At 44.9% G+C, this 21844-nt stretch overlaps 1 protein-coding gene across 5 annotated transcripts in view; it reads left to right on the plus strand.

Moving 5' to 3' along the window:
• Window positions 1-21844, plus strand: part of PHKA1 (phosphorylase kinase regulatory subunit alpha 1) — a 3177076-nt gene that overhangs the window by 444364 nt on the left and 2710868 nt on the right. For all 5 annotated transcript variants that reach the window (XM_044057561.1, XM_044057557.1, XM_044057558.1 and 2 more), the window contains exon 5: window positions 6681-6849. In XM_044057561.1, the coding sequence (XP_043913496.1) occupies window positions 6681-6849 (169 nt within the window). The remainder of the gene's footprint in view (window positions 1-6680; window positions 6850-21844) is intronic.

Genomic DNA, 21844 nt, shown 5'->3' on the forward strand with positions numbered 1-21844 from the left:
AGGAAAGTTAGGTCTGGGGGTGGAGTTGTTCGGGAAGTGGCAGCTTGGATTGCAAGAATCCGATTGGCTGCCACCACTTGCTTCCTGGAAAATATATAGAATCGGCTTGCCATGATCACAGTCCGATGCACAGTGCATGGTAAGCCGATTTTCTCGAAAATGTTAAATATGAACATGATGTTACCACACAGTGAAAATGAAGTTGACAAGGTACCTGACAAAGTTCAAGTACTTTTTCAACTTAATTTTTTTTTTAGAGTGGAGCTAAAAACAGACTCAGAATTTACCTGCGCTTGTGGAAGACACTCTGGTAAAACAACATACATTTTCAAGCGCCTCAGAGAGCGCTCAGGTGTAAGCAGTAAGGTGCCCTGAGAAGGTACTCGGGGTTAATGAGTCTGTTTCCCTAGGATACAGATTCCACTTCCACTCACTTCCAACCCCCAAGTGGATGGCCAGACCTCCCCCCAAATGAGTGGGTGGAGGCCCAAAAACAAGTGCTCTCTCTCTCTCCTCAGTATCACAGATATTCAACCTGACCCAGCAGAGTAAAGGGGACAAGGTTTTTATTCAAGACTGTTACTGGTTCCCCAGAAAAGAAAACTCATAGCAACCTATCCTGGACCTGTCTATTCTCAACACCTTTCTGGTGGTTCCAAAATTCAGAATGCTAACTCTTCAACAGCTTTTTCCTATGCTAGCCAAGGATGCCTGGCTGACAACACTAGACTTAAAAGCTTACCTGCACATCCCAATAAGGGAATCCTGCAGACAATACCTACGTTTCAGGGGTGGCTCCATGCACTATCAGTTCTCTGCATTTGCCTTTGGTTTATCTACTGCACCCAGGGTATTCACAAAGTGCCTAGCTCCAGCCATTGCATTTTGCAGGCAGAGAAATATTCAGATTTTCCCATACTTGGACAATTGCCTAATTCAGGCAGAAAGTCAGGACTTGCTATTACAACACCTGGCATTTGTAAGGAGACTTCTAACCTCACTGGGGTACACCATCAATGAAAAGTCACACCTAGTACCCTGCCAACAGATTGTATTCCTGGGAGCAAGCTTGAACACAACTTCCCAGATGTTATTCCTCACTCCGGAGAAACAAGTTTGACAACCTACTGGCCACAAAAACCCAAGGAAAATACTGCAAGTCCTGGGGTTTATGGCCTCTTGCATTCTGTTAATTCCATATGCAAGACTGCATATGAGGAAACTTTAATGGTATCTAAAAAGTCTATGGTGTCAGCATTCTCAGGACCTGGAAACAATGATTCCTGTCATTCCTTGTCTAAGGGCAGAGTTCCTTTGGTGGGCAGAGGCCTGCTACCACAACAAGGGACTCCCTTTTACTCTACCCCTGCCACCCAAACCCTAATAGACGCATCAGACTGTGTATGGGGGGCTCACATGGCAGGGCAGTGCATTCAGGGAAAATGGAACCCAAAACAGATGCACCTGCATATCAATCAAAAAGAAATGTTAGCTGTACAGAATGCTCTGACAGCCTTCAAAGACCTTATTCTTCCAGGACAACTATTGGTAAAGACAGACAACACCACATTTATGTGGTACATAAATGAGCAGGGGGGAACCCATTCCTATCCACTGTGCAGACTTGCCATGGTTCGGTGGAACACAGCCCTGAGCTACCAAGTACACCAACAAGCTCAATTCCTGCCAGGAAAACTAAATTCACTGGCAGATGACTTGAGCAGAAATCTCATGGACCCACATGAATGGAAACTGGAACCCAAAATATTCAAGCTCTTTAGGAACAAATGGGGGATACCAGAGGTAGTCAGAACTACCAATTGAACAAATTCTGCACCAGAACTCCCCACAGTCAAGCTTAGAAAGTGGATGCCCTGTCCTTTACCTGGTAAAGCCTCTCAATTTATGCCTTCCCCCTTTGCCTCTCCTCTCGAAGGTTCTACTAAAGATCAAACAGGACAAGCCACGGGCCATCCTGATTGCCCCAGACTGGCCACGCCAGTACTGATACCCCCTTTTGCACAGTCTGACAGTGCTTCAACCATGGCACCTGCCTCAGACCCCTTCCCTGCTGTCCCAGCAGGCGGGCCAGATTCTGCACCCTCCGCTTCAAACCCTGAACCTTGCAGCCTGGCTAATTCCTTGAGATCACCTCTAACAGCCCTCAGTAAGCAGGTGCTGGATGTCATTCTTGAGGCAAGGAGGCCTAGTACTAGAAGGTCCTGTTCAGAAAAGAGGAAAAGATACTGTTCCTGGAGCTAGGCTCAGGAGATGGGAACAACGGTGCCCAGCTTACTCGTATTCTAGACTGAACAGAAATGCTCCACAAGGGCCTATCTTTATCTTCATTAAGATTCATGCCTCCGCCATTTCAGCACATTATAATAATGAGCCACCCTCTTCTCTCATCCATTGCTAAAACAATTCCTTAGAGGGGCCAAAAATTTAAGACCCTCTAGGAGAGCTCCCACTCCAGCCTGGGACCTTAACTTTGTATTGGAAAAAGTCACCCCCCCCCCCCCCCCGCCTTTGAACCAGCTGCTACAGCAGAGTTGAAATTCCTTTCTTGGAAAACAGCCTAACTTCTAGCCATCATTTCTGCAAGAAGAGTGTCTGAACTGCAGGCCCTCACGGCAGTGGAACCCTTCATTATCTTCCATGTGAACAGGGTTTCCCTCAGGACTAATCCATCCTTTATGCCCAAGGTGGGTGTCCAGTGTGGTTGTAAACCAGTCCATTCATCTGCCTACTTTTTTCCCTAATCCTCAAAATAAGGGGGAAAGGATACTGCATTCTCTGGATGTGCACAGACAGCTTAGATTCTATTTGGACATAACTAAGCCTCTCAGAAAATCTGACCAGCTGCTAGTTAGCTTTGCTGCAGGGGCAGAGGGGAAGGCCATTTCAAAGCAAACCATTTCCAAATGGATAGCCCATTACATCATTTCTGTTACAAGCACCATGGAAATCCTACCCCACAGGGAATAAGATCGCATTCCACCAGGGCTGCATCTACCTCTGACAATTTTCAGAGGAGTCCCTACCAGGGACATCCTGGAAGCCGATACCTGGAGCTCTGTACATTGTTTCACCAAGCATTACCATCTGCCTATCTTATCTAAATCCAGAGCTGAATTTGCCACAGCAGTCTTAAAAGGCCTGATTGCTACCCCTAATGCTCTTTAACTGCCTCCGCCCTTTCTTAGCTATGGGAATCAACCCAAATGTGATGACTGCAACAGTGAAACATGAAGAACATAGTACAGTTGTGTACACTTACCATAAATGTAGATGTTAGAGTGTATTCACCGTTACAGTCCTGGTTACCTTCCCTCCAGCCCCCTGACTTCTCTTGGCTCTACCTTTCCTTCTTGTTTGGCATATATTATATCATGTGTATTTGCTTTTTGCTGGGGATGTCCCATACCATGTAATTGCTTCCTGTTGTGGGGGCACCTGACATCTGGGGCAAGAAAAACTGATGTAATGGCATCTGCTGCATGTTTTATACCCCTGACTATCTGATGCCATGGAAAAAGTGACAGCATCCGACGCAGAAATCTGAAAACTCTGGTATTCAGGCCGGCTGAAGGCTACCTGCAGGCAGATGACCCAAATGTGATGACTGCAACAGTGAATACACTTGAACATCTACATTTATGGTAAGTGTACACAACTGTGCTTTATCCACAAGGAAAATCCTGCAAGCTCTAGGGTTCATGGCCTCCTGCATTCTTCTCATTCCATATGCCAGACTGCATATGAGGAAACTACAATGATACCTAAAAAGCCTTTGGTGTCAGCACTCTCAAGATCTGGAAACTATCATAGCTATGAGATCCTGTCTAAGGAAAGATTTTCTGTGGTGGGCAGCAGCATGCAACCACAACAAGGGTCTTCCCTTTCCACAACCCCACCCTGCCCAGACCCTCACCACAGATGCATCAGACTATGCCTGGGGTGCACACCTGGACGCCAGGTGCATACAGGGCCATTGGAGCCCAAATCAAGTACATCTGCACATGAACTAAAAAGAGATGCTAGCTGTTCAGCATGCTCTGACAGCTTTCAGATCCCTACTCTACCCGGGGCTTCTAGTGATCAAAACAGACAACACCGTAGTGATGTGGTATATCAACAAACTTGGAGGGGCTAGCTCTTATCCTCTCTGCAAGCTCGCCATGACCCTTTGGCACACTGCTTCAGACATGCAAATACACGTGCTAACACAATTCCTGCCAGGCTTCCTAAACTCTCTGGCAGACAACTTTGAGCAGAAACCTTCTAGACCCACACGAGTGGCAGCTACACCACAGAACCTTCAAACTTGTAACACAGAAATGGGGCATCTCGAAGATGGACCTCTTTATCTCCCACTCCAATCATCAGCTCGGCAAATTCTGCACCAGGGAACCTCACAGCAAGGCCTGGAAAGTGGATACTCCGTCCTTCCAATGGGTAAACTTCTCGATCTATGCATTTCCCCCTCTACCACTCATTTCAAGGGTATTGCTCAAAATAAGGGAGGAAAAACCAAGGACAATCTTGATTACTCCAGACTGACCACGCCAGCACTGGTACCCACTGCTGTGGAGCCTGTCACCCCTGCCACCATGGCACATACCTCAGATCCCAACACTCCTGACCCAGAAGAATAGAGAATTCATGCATCCACAAGTGCAGACCCTGAACCTGGCAGCCTGGCTTATTCCCTGACCTCTCCTTCAGCTGCCAACCTAAGCAAACAAGGCCTGGAAGTTCTACATGAGGCCAGATGCCCCAGCACTACAAAATCCTATGCTGACAAGTGGAAAAGGTTTTGCACATGGATCCAGGCTAAGGGAGCCAAAACAGCCTACCTCTCATCCTGGATTACCTAGCAGATCTACTACACGGGGGACTATCCTTCTCTTCTATTAAAATTCATGCCTCTGACATCTCTGCTCATTACAGCACAGAGCCACCTCTCTTCTCGCACTCTCTCAAACAGTTCCTAAGTGGGGCTAACAACTTAAGGCCACCCAGAAGAGCTCCTACCCCAGCCTGGGACCTTAACTTTGTGTTGGAAAACTCACCCTACCCCCATTTGAGCCTTCAGGTTCAGCAGAGTTAAAATTCCTCTCTTGGAAAACAGCCTTGCTTCTGGCCATCACTTCAGCTAGAAGAGTTTTAGAGCTACAGGCACACATGGCTGTAGAGCCCTTCATCATTTCCCATGCTGACAGGGTCTCCCTCAGGACTAACCCATCCTTCATGCCTAAAGTGGTGTCCAGTGTGGCTCTCAGCCAATCCATTCATTTGCCCACCTTTTTCCCTAATCCAGAAAATAAGGGGAAAAGGACTGTGCACTCTCTAGATGTGCACAGACTGCTCAGATTCTATCTGGATTGGACTAAATCTTTTAGAAAAACTGACCAATTCTAGTTAGCTTCACAGCAGGAGCAGAGGGCATGGCCATATCCAAACAATCTCCAAATGTAAAGAAACTGCATCCATTTTTACTACAAACAGCATGGGAAACCACCCCCAAAGGTAGTCGGGATGCATTCCACCAGGGCAACCTCCACCTCTGCAGTTTTTCTCAGAGGGGTCCCCACCAGGGATTTTCTGGAGGCTGCAACATGGACTTCTGTTCATACCAAGCATTACCACCTGCGTATCTTCTCCAAATCCAGGGCAGGATTTGCCACCGCAGTCTTGCAGGGCATCCTAGCCAGCCCACAGTCTTTTTGACTGCCTCCACCCTTTTATTCAGCTTTGGGAATCAACCCAAGTGTATTGACTGCGACAGTGAAACACAAAGAACATAGTACAGTTGAGTACACTTTCCATAAATGTAGATGTTAGAGTGTATTCACTGTTGCTGTCCTGGTTTCCCACCCTCCATCCCCCTTGCCTCTCTCTCTCTCTCGTGCTCTCTCTCTTCCTCTCTCCTTACAGGGAATTTTTGGTATTTACTTTCTACAGGTGGTGTTCTTCCACCATAACCTTGCTCCCTATTGGGGGCTCCTGACAGGGCAAGAAAAATTGATGTAATGGTGTCGGCTGCCTGATTTTATACCACTGACGACCTGACGTCAGTCCTGTAGCGACAGCAACCGATGCAGAAAAACACAGCCTCTGGTATTCGGGCCGACCTGAGGGCTACCCCTGACAGGATAACCCAAATGTGATGCCTGCAACAGTGAATACACTCAACATCTACATTTATGATAAATGTGCACAATTGTACTGTATTCCATGTACTTTTGAAGTTTGTAAGAACAGTATTTAAGAAGTTTTCCATTTTTTTGTGCCTTTGTCCTCCATTATTTATGGCTTTGTCCAGATTTCTTGCTTGAAGAGGTTGAGAGGTATGAACTCCGTGATCCAGCATTTTTAACTTCATTACTTCATTTGATAGTCTATAAAGCAATTCTGTACAGGTTGTAACCTCTCCTAAACATTTTGCTAATTTCAGTCTTGTACTTGGGTCCATAATACCCCTTGCTTGGGTACTCTTCGTCCTTGATCAAGTGACAGTCTTTTACAGAACTATTTGTCACAACCTTAAAATCCCCACATAATGTGTTGTTTACTAGTCTGTGTAATATACTGTATATGTATTAATCTTCTTTGCATGAATGTAGTAGTTTCATTGTTGGGAGTTAACTAACAGGAAATACGTTGCTGTCCTACAGGTAGAGAAGGTGGAAAACTTTAAGTACAGCCAGAGTACAAATGATGCTCTCCATGCCAAGTACAACACCAAGACGTGTGCCACAGTGGTAGGAGATGATCAGTGGGGGCACTTACAAGTAGATGCTACATCCCTGTATCTTCTCTTCCTAGCACAGATGACTGCATCAGGTAAGAAAAAGTATCTTTGAAAACTGCATGTGTTTGCTGAGAAAAAATCCTTATTCGACAGGGTTTCAGGATATCCTAAGCACCTTCCCATGTGAAATGTGGTGCTTGTCAAATAGTTGTATATGACAAAATCTAAATATCTGCAGTAAATATTATCTTTGCTTTTTTTGTTTGATGATGCGATAGGTCAGACTGAGAGGGACCCAGTTTCATTTGAGTTGTGGGGAGTAAAACTTCAGAATATGTGAAAGACAGTACAAGTTAGTAGTGAATAAGTTGTGTATAGAGATCAGATACAAATGTTAGTGTCGGTTATTATAATAAATATATTAAGATATGTTACAATGTAAGTAACAGTATAATTTTATATGCTTTGTGTTGACATATCACTGAAGGTACAAATTCAAAGGCTGGTTTATTTATGCTCACAACCAACCACATGTACCAGTGCTTTGACAGCAGATTGGTATGGCCAGCTCAGAGGATGCTTTATTTTCCTGCCAATCTCAATTTCTTATAATCACACATTTAAGATGGACACATGTATGGCACTGGTTTGACATATTTAAGAACTCTCCTGCTAGGTGAACTGTGGCTGTCACGTTGTACTGGATCACCTGAGAAGTTAAGTGGGTGAAGAATAAGGATGCAACAGCAGAGTTTTTTTCCCTGCGATACCAAAGTGGGGAGGGCGGATGAGACTGAGGGAGAATCTGTCAAGGGAGGAGTTTAGTAGGAGCAAGGCAGAACTTTAATCCATTTGGAAGAGGATCAACCAGCAATAAAACTTGGGAGAGTGGCTGGGGGGCAAGAGCAGACAAGAGTGGGCATCTGGTGTATGAATGTCAAATAAGAGGCTGGTCACTCACAATGACCATGTTAGACAGGAAGAATTTTATGATGTGTTAAGAGAGTTAAGGACTTTTGAAGTGCCTTAAGCCATGCTGTAGTTTGTGCTATAATCTAGTGACAAAAAACATTTTGTGTGTGAAAGCAACTGTGTGAAGGTTTGCTTAAGAGGGATGTGTGATATTCTTCAAAGTCCGTGTTGCAGTACTTATTATTGGGACTTCCTGATGTACATAAGCCTTTGGCCAGCCTGAAAACCAGAGTCTTTTATCATCCCTAGCCAGGTGGTGTATGCTGCGGAGAGGGTGTCAGCCAGATCCATATTCAGTTTCTTCTTGCCATGTACTTTGATGCTTCACAATGCATTTCTAATGATGTCCTTCAAGGATGCATCTGCAGTCATAACAAATGGGTTGTCCTGTCGTCAGGCAGCCCTTCGGTCGGCCGGATTCCAAAGTCTGGGTCCGGCCGCTGATGTCGCACTTCACCCGACGTCATCTCTGCTGGTCTTCGGGTATAAAGGCATCAGCCGACGCCATTTTCCTCAGTCTTTCTTGCCGCGTGGTGCCCGAAGCAGAAGCTGTTCGCAAGTGCCGGTCAGTCAGATCCAGAGATCACTACTACCGAATACTACTTCGAAGACTTCTAAAAGCTAAGTACCCCGTTGGGGACTCTTTCTTGCCTCAGCCGATGTCAGAAAAAGTAAATAACTGTTTAACTTGTGGGAAACAAATACCTCATAAAGATTTCCACTCTTACTGCCTACCTTGCTTAGGCCCAGACCACGACGTAGCAGCCTGTTTAGCCTGTGCTTCCTTCAACCGACGAACGCTTAGGCGTCGGTCGGAGTTTGCTGAACAGTTTTTCGGCTCAGATTTTGCGTACATTATGCCGTCGGATCCTCCGACTACCCAAATTGTTAAAAAACGCAAAGAAAAAGACCGACACTCGCGGTCCGCGGTTTCAGCCGAAACCACGGTTAAGCAAGCCGCGAGTGTCTCGGTTTCGGCCGAAACCGAGAAAACGGGTCAATCTTCAGCCGACTCCATGACTACTACTGAGGCTCCTGCTACCTTAGTTGAATCGGCCTCTGAAGTTTTGCCTACTACTGTGGTTCCTAGTGAATTATCAGACACCATCCCTTTGGATGTCTCTACCCCAGCACGTGGTGCTGCTAGGCCTCCTGCAGCCATGTCTATTAAGGCCTTTGCCAGGGCTAAAGCAGCCAAAACTGTTAAATCAGTGCCTGCTAAGCCCCCCTCACACAGGCCTACTTCTAGTTCACAAATGCTTACTCTGGCAGAGGATTTAATATCCTTAATTAGGGGATCCCAATCTCACCCAGACAGGGCCTCTCAGCCTCCAGAAAAGAGACCTAGAGCAGAGCCCCGAGCCAGTGTCCTCTGATGATTCTTCGATGACTCAGACATTACAGATCAGCCAGAGGCTCCTCTACTTATGAAGATTCCGATGCTGAAGAATCCATTCCATCTGCCTCTCCACCAGAGGAATTTTCCTTTGGAGAAACCTTACATGCCATGAGAGAACAATTCCAATGGCAGGGACAAGATTACTCAGATTCAAGAAAAAGGCTTAGGACCTTTCTGCACTTACCACAACATAGGCCCTTAGCTATACCTCCAGTTCTGCCAGTTGTGGATGATGCATTTAATGATGTTTGCACTGCTCCTGATACTTTACCTCCAGCCCCTGCCAAACCAGATAGATTTTACAGGGTGCCAGACACTCATCACCATCTATACAAGGCCCCACTTGCAGATCCTGAGACTATATCCCAGGGGCCTAAGGCAGTAGCCTCGACCTCAGCAAAAAACCCTCTCCCTTCTGAAAGGGAATCCAGGTCCTTAGAGAGATGGGGGAAAAAGTTTACACCTCTGCTACTCTCTCAGCTAGAGCTTTAAACTGTCAGTTTCATATGATCCAATACCAAGAGTTTATGCTTGATCAGTTAACTAAGAAGCTGTCCTCTGATGACTCCTTAGATAAGAAATATGTTTTAGAAATGGTGAATAACATTCAGCAGGTTAGTAACCATTCCTTAAAATGTGGCTATGATGCACTGGAGGCTTCATTTAGATTAGCCATGACTGGCACATTGATAAGAAGGCATGCATGGTTGAAAGAACAGGTCTTGCCGGATCATGTTAAAGCAAAGCTGTTAGATGCTCCTATGGATAAGGCCAGTCTATTTGGTACCCCTGCTCAGCAAGTAATGAATAAAATGGAAGAGAAGGCAAAATCTGTACAAACAGTTAAGGATTTCTTACAGGTTCAGCCCCCAAGGTTTAGCAGGAACTGGCCTGCCAAAAATTGGTCCTTTCCAGACTCCTCAAAATCTCAGAGGCAGGAATAGACACTCTAGAGGCAGAAATCAATCCAGAGGAGGTGCCTACAGAGGACGCCAGTGGCAAGGCAATAACCAGCGAGGCACTGACACAACCACTGCCACTGCAACAGGACAATCACAGTGACTTGGCTCTGACACCGCCTACCAGGGAGCAAATAGCAGCACCTTTAGGCGGAAAGTTAGCCTTATTTTCGAAAAATTGGCACTATATCACAAAAGACAAGTGGATTTTGCAAACCATAGACCAAGGCTACAGGTTTCACTTCCACACCTTACCAGTAAAAAGAGGAATGCCAATCCTACCTCCAAATCAAAAAAACAGAAGCTCTAAAGCAGATAGCTCAATTAACAAAGATGAGAGCTGTGGAAAGAGTACCAATAACAGAACAGGGCAAAGGATTCTACTCCAGACTCTTCCTAGTACCAAGAAAAAAGAAAAATTGGAGACCTATTCTCGACCTGTCCGTCTTAAACACATTCATCATTGTCCCAAAATTCAAAATGCTGACCCTACAGCAACTTCTTCCCATGCTGGGCAAGGAGTGTTGGCTGGTAACTCTAGATCTCAAGGAGGCATACCTGCACGTCCCCATACGACCAAATTGCAGAAGATACCTCAGATTTCTTGCAGGATCAGAGCATTATCAATTCTCAGCATTGCCCTTTGGCTTATCTACTGCGCCCAGAGTATTCACAAAATGCCTGGCATCAGTAATCGCCATTGCAGGCTACAGGAATCCAAATTTATCCATACCTGGACGGCTGCCTGTTACAAGCGGACAACAAAAGCAAGCTGACAACAGATTTACAAAGAGTCATTTGCTTACTACAAGCCCTGGGATACACAGTCAATTTAAAAAAGTCAAGACTGATACCATCCCAGACAAGAACATTCTTGGGTGCGGAATTGGACACAGTAAAACAAATGGCATTCCTAACTGCAGAAAAACAAGAACAACTCCCTCTTTACTTCTTGGCATTAACAAAGCAAAACAAACTAACAGCAAGAAAAGTACTGCAGGCCTTGGGCTTTATGGCATCATGCATAATCCTGGTACCCCATGCCAGACTGCATATGAGAAAGCTACAGTGGTACCTAAAGAATTTATGGTCTCAACACAGGCACAGCTTAGAAGCCGAAATTCCAATAATCCCATGCCTGAAACAAGAGTTCCTATGGTGGGCTCAAGCATGCCAGTCAAACCCAGGCTTGCCATTCCACAACTTTCAAGCAAGCCAAACCATCACAACGGACGCCTCAGACCTAGGCTGGGGGGCACACATGTTGGACAAATGCATACAAGGATTGTGGACAACAGACCAGCTGCACCTGCACATAAACCAAAAAGAAATGCTGGCAGTAAAACTAGCAATCCAGAAATTCAGACCATTCCTCAAAGAAGGCCATTTAATGATAAGGACAGACAACACCACAGTCATGTGGTACATCAACAAACAGGGAGGCACTCATTCATACCCCCTATGCAGGATGACTCTGGACCTTTGGAATATGGCTCTGAGCTACAACATCCAGTTACAGGCAATATTTGTGCCGGGAAAAGAAAACACCCTAGCAGACATGTTAAGCAGAACCACCTCGGATGCTCACGAATGGATGCTACACCCGGACATCTTCAAGGCCATCACAAAGAAATGGGAATGCCACAAATAGACCTATTCGCATCCCCACTCAATCACCAGCTCAAAAAATTCTGCACAAGGACATACCACCCACTTGCATGGAAGGTGGACTCTCTATCCTTCAGTTGGAAAGGCCTGACAGCATATGCATTTCCACCTCTTCCTTTGATGCACAAGGTACTACTGAAAATCAAAGAGGAACGTCCAAGGATAATTCTGATAGCTCGAATTGGCCAAGACAACACTGGTATCCATTGCTGAGGAGCATGTCTCAGGGGAGAATGTGGTCAATACCCCTGATGTCTTTGATGTTAACTCAGAACAACTACAACATCATGCACCCAAACCTAAAACCTTGCAACTGACTGCCTGGAACATCACATAACAGCAACTAACCCAGACTTATCCCAAAGGGTTAAAGACATTATCCTTGAAGCCCGCAGACCTTCAACAAGAAGGAACTATGCAGGAAAATGGAAAAGGTTTGTCATTTGGAGTACTGAAAGAGGAAAAGATGTGTCGAACATAGATATTGCTAACATCCTGGAGTACTTGGCAGAGCTTTTACATACAGGCCTGTCCTATTCCTCCATCAAGATACATGCATCAGCTATTTCAGCAGAATACAGCTTGATCCACCTGTCTTTTCGCATCCTCTTCTCAGGCAGTTCCTCAGAGGGATCAAGAATGTAAAACCTCCTAGGAAACCACCATTACCAGCATGGGACTTGAACTTTGTGCTAGAAAAATTGACACTCCCTCCATTTGAACCAGCAGCAACAGCAGATCTTCAACACCTATCATGGAAAACTGCTTTCCTACTGGCAATTACTTCAGCAAGGAGGGTTTCGAACTACAGGCCTTAATGGCAGTACAACCCTTCCTAATCTTCCATCAAGATAGAGTGTCCATGAGAACTAATCCTACATTTATGCCTAAGGTGGTATCCAGAGTGTCTTTAAACCAGGCAATCCACCTACCTACCTTCTTTCCCAATCCACAGAACAGGGGAAAGACTGCTGCATACCTTGGATGTACATAGACAGTTACGCTACTACCTGGACAGAACCAAAGGTAACAGAAAAACTGACCAGCTTTTAGTAGCCTATGCAACAGGAAGGGAAGGAAAAGCAATTTCCAAACAGACAATCTCCAAATGGATAGGAAATTGCATAAGATTCTGTTACTCCTACCATGGAAAACCAATTCCACAGAACATAAGACCTCATTCTACAAGGGCTACAGCCACTACCACAGCTTTCTTACGAGGAGGGGCAACCAAGGACATTATTGAGGCGGCTACTTGGACCTCCGTGCATACATTTGCCAAGCATTATAATTTACCTCTATACTCTAGATCCCGAGCAGGGTTTGCCACTGCTGTATTGCAAGGGATCCTAACTACACCATAATTCTTCTTCCTCCTCCCTAGTTTGGCTATGGTATTCTACCCATTTGTTATGACTGCAGATGCATCCTTGAAGGACATAGTACAGTTTTGTACCTACCATAAATGTAGATGTCCGAACAGGATAGCATCTGCAGTCAGGATTACCCACCCTCCTTCCCTCTGTGGTACTCCTAGGGTATTTACCCTCCTAATAGCTAGCTGGGGAGTCTCTTATGGTGTATTTGTTTGTATATATGTACATACATGCTTATTTTTGTGTTTGCCTTCTACTATTTTGGAAACATTGGCATTTATCCAAAATTTAGCTTTCCAAGTGGGCAACTGGCATCTGGGGCAAGAAACACTGAGGAAAATGGCGTCGGCTGATGCCTTTATACCCGAAGACCAGCAGAGATGACGTCGGGTGAAGTGCGACATCAGCCGAAGCCGGACCCAGACTTTGGAATCCGGCCGACCGAAGGGCTGCCTGACGACAGGACAACCCATTTGTTATGACTGCAGATGCTATCCTGTTCGGACATCTACATTTATGGTAGGTACAAAACTGTACTTTATGTCTTGTCGGTCAGCCTGAACTACTAGAGCACTAGGAAGCCTCATAAGTACCCCATGGGGGCATTTCTTCTCTGCTTCTTGTGAATGCTCTTGTTTATGTTCAAGAAAGTTAACAACTGCATTTCTTATGTGAAATGTGAAGCAAATTCACCAAAAAGATTTTCAGTCTTCTTGTCTTTTTGCTTAGGCCACAGCACAACTTTTCTAACTGCCCATGCTCTTCTAGGTTTAATTTTAAAACCATTAAAACATAGGGCCAAATCCTTTCAGCATTATATGGTTTCCACTAGGGCAGGGCCCTCTCATGTTGTGGCATGCTCTGGTTCCCTAAGTCATAATCACCAAGAAGAGTAAGGATAATCTTCTGAAGGAAATGGACATCAGAGACACGAGACATTACTTTGTCTTGACTTTTGACAAAAGTTGATGTTCTCAACACATATGATGTACCTTTGCAGCCCCCTGGGCCAGTGCCTGTTAAACCTGAGCCCTTTGGGGCAACTCCCTTCAGAGGCCGCCATGAATCAAGCCTGTATGTCGTAGTCTGACACTAAACTGATGTTCATTGGGTCAGAAGTCACAGAGCAGGCCACAACTTCCGACACCCAAATATTTTTGAACCTGGGTGAGGGTGTTTTCCTCTTGGTTAATGTAAGGTAGGATGCCTTTGCCAGCCTGAGAGAGGTTGCAGCCACTTGCCTGCAACATGAGGCCTTTACTTCATCCAAATCCAAGAAACACTCACATTTGTCTCAGCCCTCTCTGTCTGTGCTCACTTCCTCTTTATCCCAGGTCACGTCACAGGACTTGGTCAGGCTGGTCTAGGACTTCGAGGACCAGACAGCCTACTCTGCAAAAGAATCCTGTGCCAGAATATCCTCTAGAAGAAAAAAGGGCATTTCCAACCAGGAAATTGATTCCTCAGATTGAGAGTATGAGGAGGAATTAGCTTATGTGGAACATCTCCCCCTCTCGGACATATGAAGACTCTCGTTCAGGTGACTGCCTGTTCTTATCTTTTCTCCTCAGGATCTGTATTTTGGAAGCACACTTCATAGAATGGAGGAAGCTTTAACTCTGGAATGTAGGGAATCCTGTAATTCTGAAACTAACTATAAAGTGCTTCTTAATCTTCCTAGTTCTACCCCTAGACCATTGGTGGTCCATGCATGTGGTCTTGAATGATATGTTTTGAAAAGGTATCATTGCATTCTGACTCACTTCCCCCTCATCCTTGGAAACCTGACTGCTTTAATAGGGTGCTGGAGTCCCATAAATACCTCTGTAACATCACAGTGATAGACTCAGTAGTGCTGTCTACAGAATGTGGGTGGGAATGTTTCCAGGAATACCTTCCCAAATGATAAGGAAAACAAATTGCTTGCCAGGTTTGGTAAGAAATCTTGCACTTCTGTCACACTGGCAATGAATGCCAGTTCCACATGCTCAAATCTGGAGTCATTGCAGGAACAAATTAAAAGTAAGGCGGAGGGGATCCAGAACAAGAGCCTCCAGAAGAATATCCAGGACCTCTGTAATGTCACCCTTCATAGGTTCATAGGTTCATACTAGGCTATCTGCCCTAGGGCATTTATAAGCCTAGCCAGAGTGTGATTGGCTTTCACCACCCATTTTAAATTAATTTTGCTATGCCCTTTTCCGAGGTTAGTATACTGTGCCTCTGTCTAACAGTGACACAGAAGTGATACCCGGGGTAAACCTATGATCTCCCATCCACTCGTCAAGATTCCTCTTGAAGAGAGTCAGTGAGGGACTCTGCCTAACCTGGACTGGGATTTTATTCCAGAGTGAAGGGAGCCTCTGGGTTATGATTCTGTCCCTCCAGCATGTCCTATTTATTTCAGTGCTGAGGTTCAAGTCTCTCGAGCGTAGCTCAATGGGATTTGGATTTTCTGAGGTGCAGCATGTCCATTAATTCCGGGTTGGACATGGCTTTATACGTCAGGCACAGATCGCCTCTGAGCAGGCGGTATGCCACTGAGTAGAGCTGGAGTTTCTTTAACCGGGCAGCATATGGCATCTGTTTGAGCCCTTTGATCCTCTTGGTGAGGTACTTTTGAGGTCTTTCCAGTTGCTGCAGGTGTCTGGTAAGGTACATCCCAAAAGGGGCATTGTACTCAATTATGGGCCTGATGAGGGATGAGTAAAGAGGCACGATGACCTCCCTGATCTAGATGTGAATCCCTTCATGATTAGGTGGGCTATATAAAATGTTTTTCTAACCACTTTGGCCACGTGGTTGTCAAATGAGAGATTGCTATCAACTTGGGTCCCCAGGTCCCTAATTACTTCTTTTGTACTTAATGGATTACCACCTATGTAGTAATTTGTGGGCACTTTGTTTTTGCCAAAGGGGATGACTATACACTTTTTGGCGTTTAGCTTGAGGCCATGGCTGTGGCACCAGTTGTCTGTTTCTATGAGGTCCTTTTGGAGGATGCTTGTGTCGGCTGGAGAGTCGATTATGGCGCCCAGTTTGCAGTCATCTGCGAACTTGGTCAGCCACAGTCCTTCTGTGTTGGCCTGTACCTCCGAGAAATATATACCGAACAAGAGAGGTCCCAGGACTGAGCCTTGTGGGACACCACTTGTAACTGGTTTGGAGTCTGACATGGCTCCAGCAATTCTAACCATGTGGGTTCTGTCCTTGAGCCAGTTTGCAACCCATCTAGTGACATATGGGTTTATGTTTAAGTTGGTGAGCTTATCTATAATGCCTGAGTGGGGTATTGTATCGAAGGCTTTTGCGAGGTCCAGGTAGGCTGTGTGGACCACCTTCCCCTCGTCAGTGGCCTTGGTGACTGTTTCAAAGAAATCAACCAGGTTTAAGAGGCAGGATCTGCCCTTAACCAAGCCGAACTGGGTAGGATCCAGTGTCTGTAGGTCCCCAATATCTTTATTTATGATGTCCATGATGATCCTTTCCATAGCTTTGCAGACCAGGCTAGTCAGGCTTATGGGGCGATAGTTTCCAGGATCCGTTCAGGCACCACCTTTGTGGAGAGGGACCACTCTTGCTGTACGCCACTCTTTGGGTACATATCCTGTAGTAAGGCTGAGATTGAACAGTAGTTTTATGTTTGGGTTTAGCTCTTCTTGGAGTTCATGTAGGACGCAGCCCGGGACACCGTCTGGTCCCATTGATGCTGTGTTTTTTTGCTTTGGAAAGGGCAGCTCTTACCTGAGCATCTGAGATGTCAGGGGGGCAGCACTCTGCTGGGATAGATATTTGCCCTTTTGGTGGGGGGGGGGAGTTTGCGCTGAACCTGTCAGCTAGGATGTTGGCAATGTCTGTGGGTTCGATGTATTTTTTTGTCATTTTGGACTAATTCTGAGCATATCTGGGAATTCCCACCCAGGTTCCTAACATAACTAAAGAAAGCCTTGTGATTATCCTTAGTGTCCTGTGCAATTTTTCTCTCGAAGCTGGCCTTAGATGATTTTATGAGTGCCCATAGTTTTTTGCTAATACTGATCAGAGATGACTTCCCATTTTGGGATTTTGCTCTATCATGTGGTAGCTTCCTCCTTCAGTTGTATAGTTTGTTTATGGCTGGGGTCCACCAGACAGGATGTCTGCCTTTGGCGGATCGGGTCTTGGTTTTATTTTGGATTGCATGATCCATGCATTCCTGCAGGTGTTCATAGAATGCATTTATAAAGGATTCTGCGGTCTGGGCCGTATTTTCCACAGCCTCGGGGGCTTTGAAGGATTCCACCTCGGTTTTGAGGAGTGTGAAATTTGCTTTAGAGAAGTTTTTCACTGTGGTTTTCTGGGCAGGGGGTAGGGTCGGGATGTGAATATCTAGTGAGATTAGTTTATGGTCTGATCTTAGCAGTGAGGGATACACTTCTGGTCTGGAGCATAGAGTCCCCATGTTGGTGATGATCAGGTCCAGTATGTTTTCCCCTCTTGTGGGAGTGGTAACAAGTTGTTCCATAGCATTTGAGTTTATAAATTCTAGGAACCTTTGGGCTAGGGTGTTGGAGCAAGAGTAATGCTCCCAGTCTGTGTTGGTAGTTGAAGTCGCCCAATGTAATGGGGTTTGGAGAGACCTTCATATTTTCCAGTGTTCTCAGGAAGGCCGAGTGGGGTTCCTGGGTTTGGGAGGGTGGTCTGTAGCAGGCTATAAACTGGAAGGCAGTTTTACCCACTGTTAGTTGCACATGGATAGTCTCTGATGCTTCGTGCTTTGCCACCAACCTGGAGGTGTGGGTATCTTTGACGAATATTGATACTCCCCCTCCTTTTGTGGTTCAGTCCAAGTTTTGGGGCCGAAAAGCATGGTATGTGGTATAACCTGGTAGTGTTGGGGTGCTCTCAGGAGTCTTGAACCAGGTTTCTGTTACTGCACAGATATCGATGTTCTCCATGCTAAGGAGAGTTTTAAGTGTATGCATCTTGAGGTTTAGACTTCTGGCGTTGAGTAGCATTACTCTTAGTTTCTTATCCCTTGTGATACCTATGGAGGTGGGTTTGTCTTTTGAGCCTTGCCTAAAAAAGGCACTGTGGGGGAAGCAAGAGCCTTTGCCAATATCCGAAAGCCCAGGGGTGACAGCTGCAAGCCGTCCCTTGCGAAGCATCGTGGCTTGTCGAGCATGTCATCCCAGGCTGACAGGCATTGGATCCCCTTTGAATGACACCAATACTTAAGCCAGTTGTTGAAATTGATCATCTTGTCTTCATATTGTGGCATGATTCTTGGTGAGGGTAAGATGCTACTCAAGGTCAGGGTCATACCGGCCTGGGCTACATACTCAGAGAGCTCCTCTATGTCTCTTTTCATGTGGTCCAGGGAGGTACGTCTCAGGTCATTCACACCAGCATGGACAATGACCAAGTCATATTTGTACTTCCCTTGGAGTGACCTGAGTGCTTGTGTTATGTGGCGGATCCTAGCGCCCGGCAGGCAGATCACCGTGACCTTCTTGTTCAGCCTGGTGAGTGGGACGTCAGTGTGCCTGACGATAGTCACCTATTACAAGTGTATCAGGTGTGTTGTTTAGCCTTAAGGGCTGTCACTGTTCGGCACACTGGCTTTGTGAGCTATGTGTTGCATGTTTTTTGTTTTGGGGTAGCGGTTGCTTGGGTGTCTGCTTTGGAGGTCTTTGCTGCTTAGGCAGATTTTTGTTTAGAGCCTCCGAGTATGTTTTTGTGTGTTTGTGTTTGGTTTGCTGTCGTGGTAGGTCTATGTGAGACTGGAATCGTAGTGAGTGTGGTTTCCTTCTCCTCCTGACTAGTTACGCCAGTACTGCGTTGAGAGAGCTTAGCCTCCAGTTTGGCTATATGATTGCATCTCTCACATGTGTTGGAATTTGTTGGGAGGAGGAGAGGGTTGTCTGTGTACATGAGGCAGTTGTAACATTGCCTCACGATTCCCAGATTCACCAGCTGGACCGAAGAGGAGATTGACAACTGACCTTTGGACATGCTATAATAGTATTGGGAATTCCTTTATAATTGAAAAAAAGGGCCTATGGGGAACAAGGTACTCAAGGGGAGTTTGTGAGGGTGTAGTGCTTTTAATTTTTTAGTGCTGACTTATATAATTGCTTTAGTGAGCAAGTGCCAGGTAACTTAAATGCAATGTGTTACAGGTAACTTAAATGCAAAAACGACAAACAGTAACTTTCTTTCAAGTGAAACAAGGAAATAAGTACAGTAAGTAATGCAGATATTACTAGGGATCCACAGAAGCTCTGAAAAGCCGCGTTTTAGGTGGAATTAGCATTTCGGGGAAATAACAAGCAAACAAACAACAAGCATACAAACAAAGCTAGATTCAGCAGGCCTGGATCTATGCTACAGCAAACAAGGTGTACCAATTTCAGTAAGAAGCAGTTCAGATATGCAGGCACTGTAAGCCTTTAACCAGAAATTCCCAGCTCAGAAGGGCTGAGTCCAGCCTCTCCTCCCACAAGAGTGCAGACCATGAACCCTCTTAATGTAAAATAACTGGCCTGAAGCCCAAGTGCTTAAACCAGAATTAATAGACTTTTAGAATAACAGACACTGAGCCCTCAATCAGCAGTTCCCAACTTAGAAGGATGTAAGCTACATGTTCTGCCACTACAGTGCAGACCACAAACCTTCTTAATGTAAAACAACTGGTTTGAAGCTCGAGTGCTTAAACTAAAAGGCTTAGAATGAGTTACACCAAGCAGTAATAAATACAATTGAGTACTTTTAAGATGACGCAAAAGCAAAATAAAGTAGGAAGAAACACATGCAGTAAAAGCAGATTTTATTATTTATTTTTTTTTTTTTGAGTGAGCAAATGAGATGGGCCCAGGAGTTACAGGACAGAAACAAGTGCAAATGCAGGCCTTCAAATCAGAAAGTTGAGAGAGATGGAAGACCGCCCAAACAGCCAGTAACTACAAATTCTGGGCCAGAACCACTCCTTACGTGGTAGACAGGTTACCTAATGCTTACCACTCCCACTGATAAGCTAGAAGGCTTCCCTCCAACACAGAAAGGCTTGGGGGGGCTCAGAAGTTTACAAACAGTCCTGGATACAGCAAATCTGTATCTGGAACACTAATTACAGGAAAGGTAGGAAACAGGCTTACAATTTTTTTTCTCAGAAAAATAGTAAAAACAGTAGTAAAAACAATTCACATGCAGTGCAAGTTGGCACACTTGAGTATGTAGCAATATTAGTCCACACACAGTTTGAAAAAATGTAATTAAATTAAAAAGGACTAAAAGCAAGTGCAGAAAGGGTTTATTAGGTAGAATGCGGTAAAGAGATGGTTCTGGGGGAGTGTCCTAGATCAAATCTACAGTGGGGCGGGCACTACAACGGCCACCAAATTTAATCTACAACCAAGAACAGGGAGGGGGGGTGTGGAAGACAGTTTCAACAAAGATGTGAGGAATCGCAGTGCAAATTATAAACCAGAAAAATATATACTGATCTCTGTATATTTGTAGAACAGTAAGACAACAGATATCTAAGCAACGATTTAGCTCTATAATACAGAATAATACAGAAAAATATACTCAGCTCTATATATTTGCAGATAGTCTTGTAAGGCTCTCTCTCAGTGCACAGGTTCCAATTTAAATGCAGGCTGTTATTAACAGGTCAAAATTAGGGAAACCTGGAGTTAAGCAACAACAAGCTATAAAAACCGGTTATATCAGCTGAAGACAAGGCAGAAAATGAGGGGGGAGGGTTGAGGAAGACAGTTTCAACAGAGATGTGAGGAATCACAGTGCAAATTATAAAACCAGAAAAATATATACTGATCTCTGTATATTTGCAGAACAGTAAGACAACAGATATCTAAGCAACAATTTAGTTCTATAATACAGAATAATACAGAAAAATATACTCAGCTCTATATATTTGCAGATAGTCTTGCAAGGCTCTCTCTCAGTGCTCAGGTTCCAATTTAAATGCAGGCTGTTATTAACAGGTCAAAATTAAGGGAACCTGGAGTTAAGCAACACACAAGCTATAAAAACTGGTTATATCAGCTGAAGACAAGGCAGAAAATGAGGGGGGGTGGGGAAGACAGTTTCAACAGAGATGTGAGGAATCACAGTGCAAATTATAAAACCAGAAAAATATATACTGATCTCTGTATATTTGCAGAACAGTAAGAAAGCAGATATCTAAGCAACAATTTAGCTCTATAATACAGAACCATACAAAAATATACTCAGCTCTATATATTTGCAGATAGTCTTGTAAGGCTCTCTCTCAGAGCACAGGTTCCATTGTATCAAGCAGTCTTTCAAATGTGGATGTGATTTAGTTGTTCCTGCAGGGCAACTGCTATAGTCTGTCACTGCTGAGACATGTCTAGCTGAGGACATTTTTATTTATTGACATTTGATTACTGGGAAAGTCTGATTAGGTAGTACTAGGAGCCCATTTTCAGTGGAAGTCTGAGAAAAAAGCTCCAAAGTATTACAAAATATTTTAAGAATAATAAATGTGAAGTTGTTCAGTCTCGCCGTTCATTCTTTACTGGTGGGTTTGGAGATCCCTCGGCTCCGATACAGCCAATTGCAAAGCTCGAGGTCTTCAAATATCTCAAGACCAAGTCCATATCCCATGATGCACCTGGAATTGCCCCAGATCTAGTTTGCCGCTGCAATAGATCAGAGGTTCTGAATTTAGCTTGGGTCAGTATAC

This window comes from Protopterus annectens, chromosome 15.part0, assembly GCF_019279795.1.
Source record: "Protopterus annectens isolate FY-2018-M chromosome 15.part0, PAN1.0, whole genome shotgun sequence".
In the NCBI taxonomy this organism is placed as follows: domain Eukaryota; kingdom Metazoa; phylum Chordata; order Ceratodontiformes; family Protopteridae; genus Protopterus; species Protopterus annectens.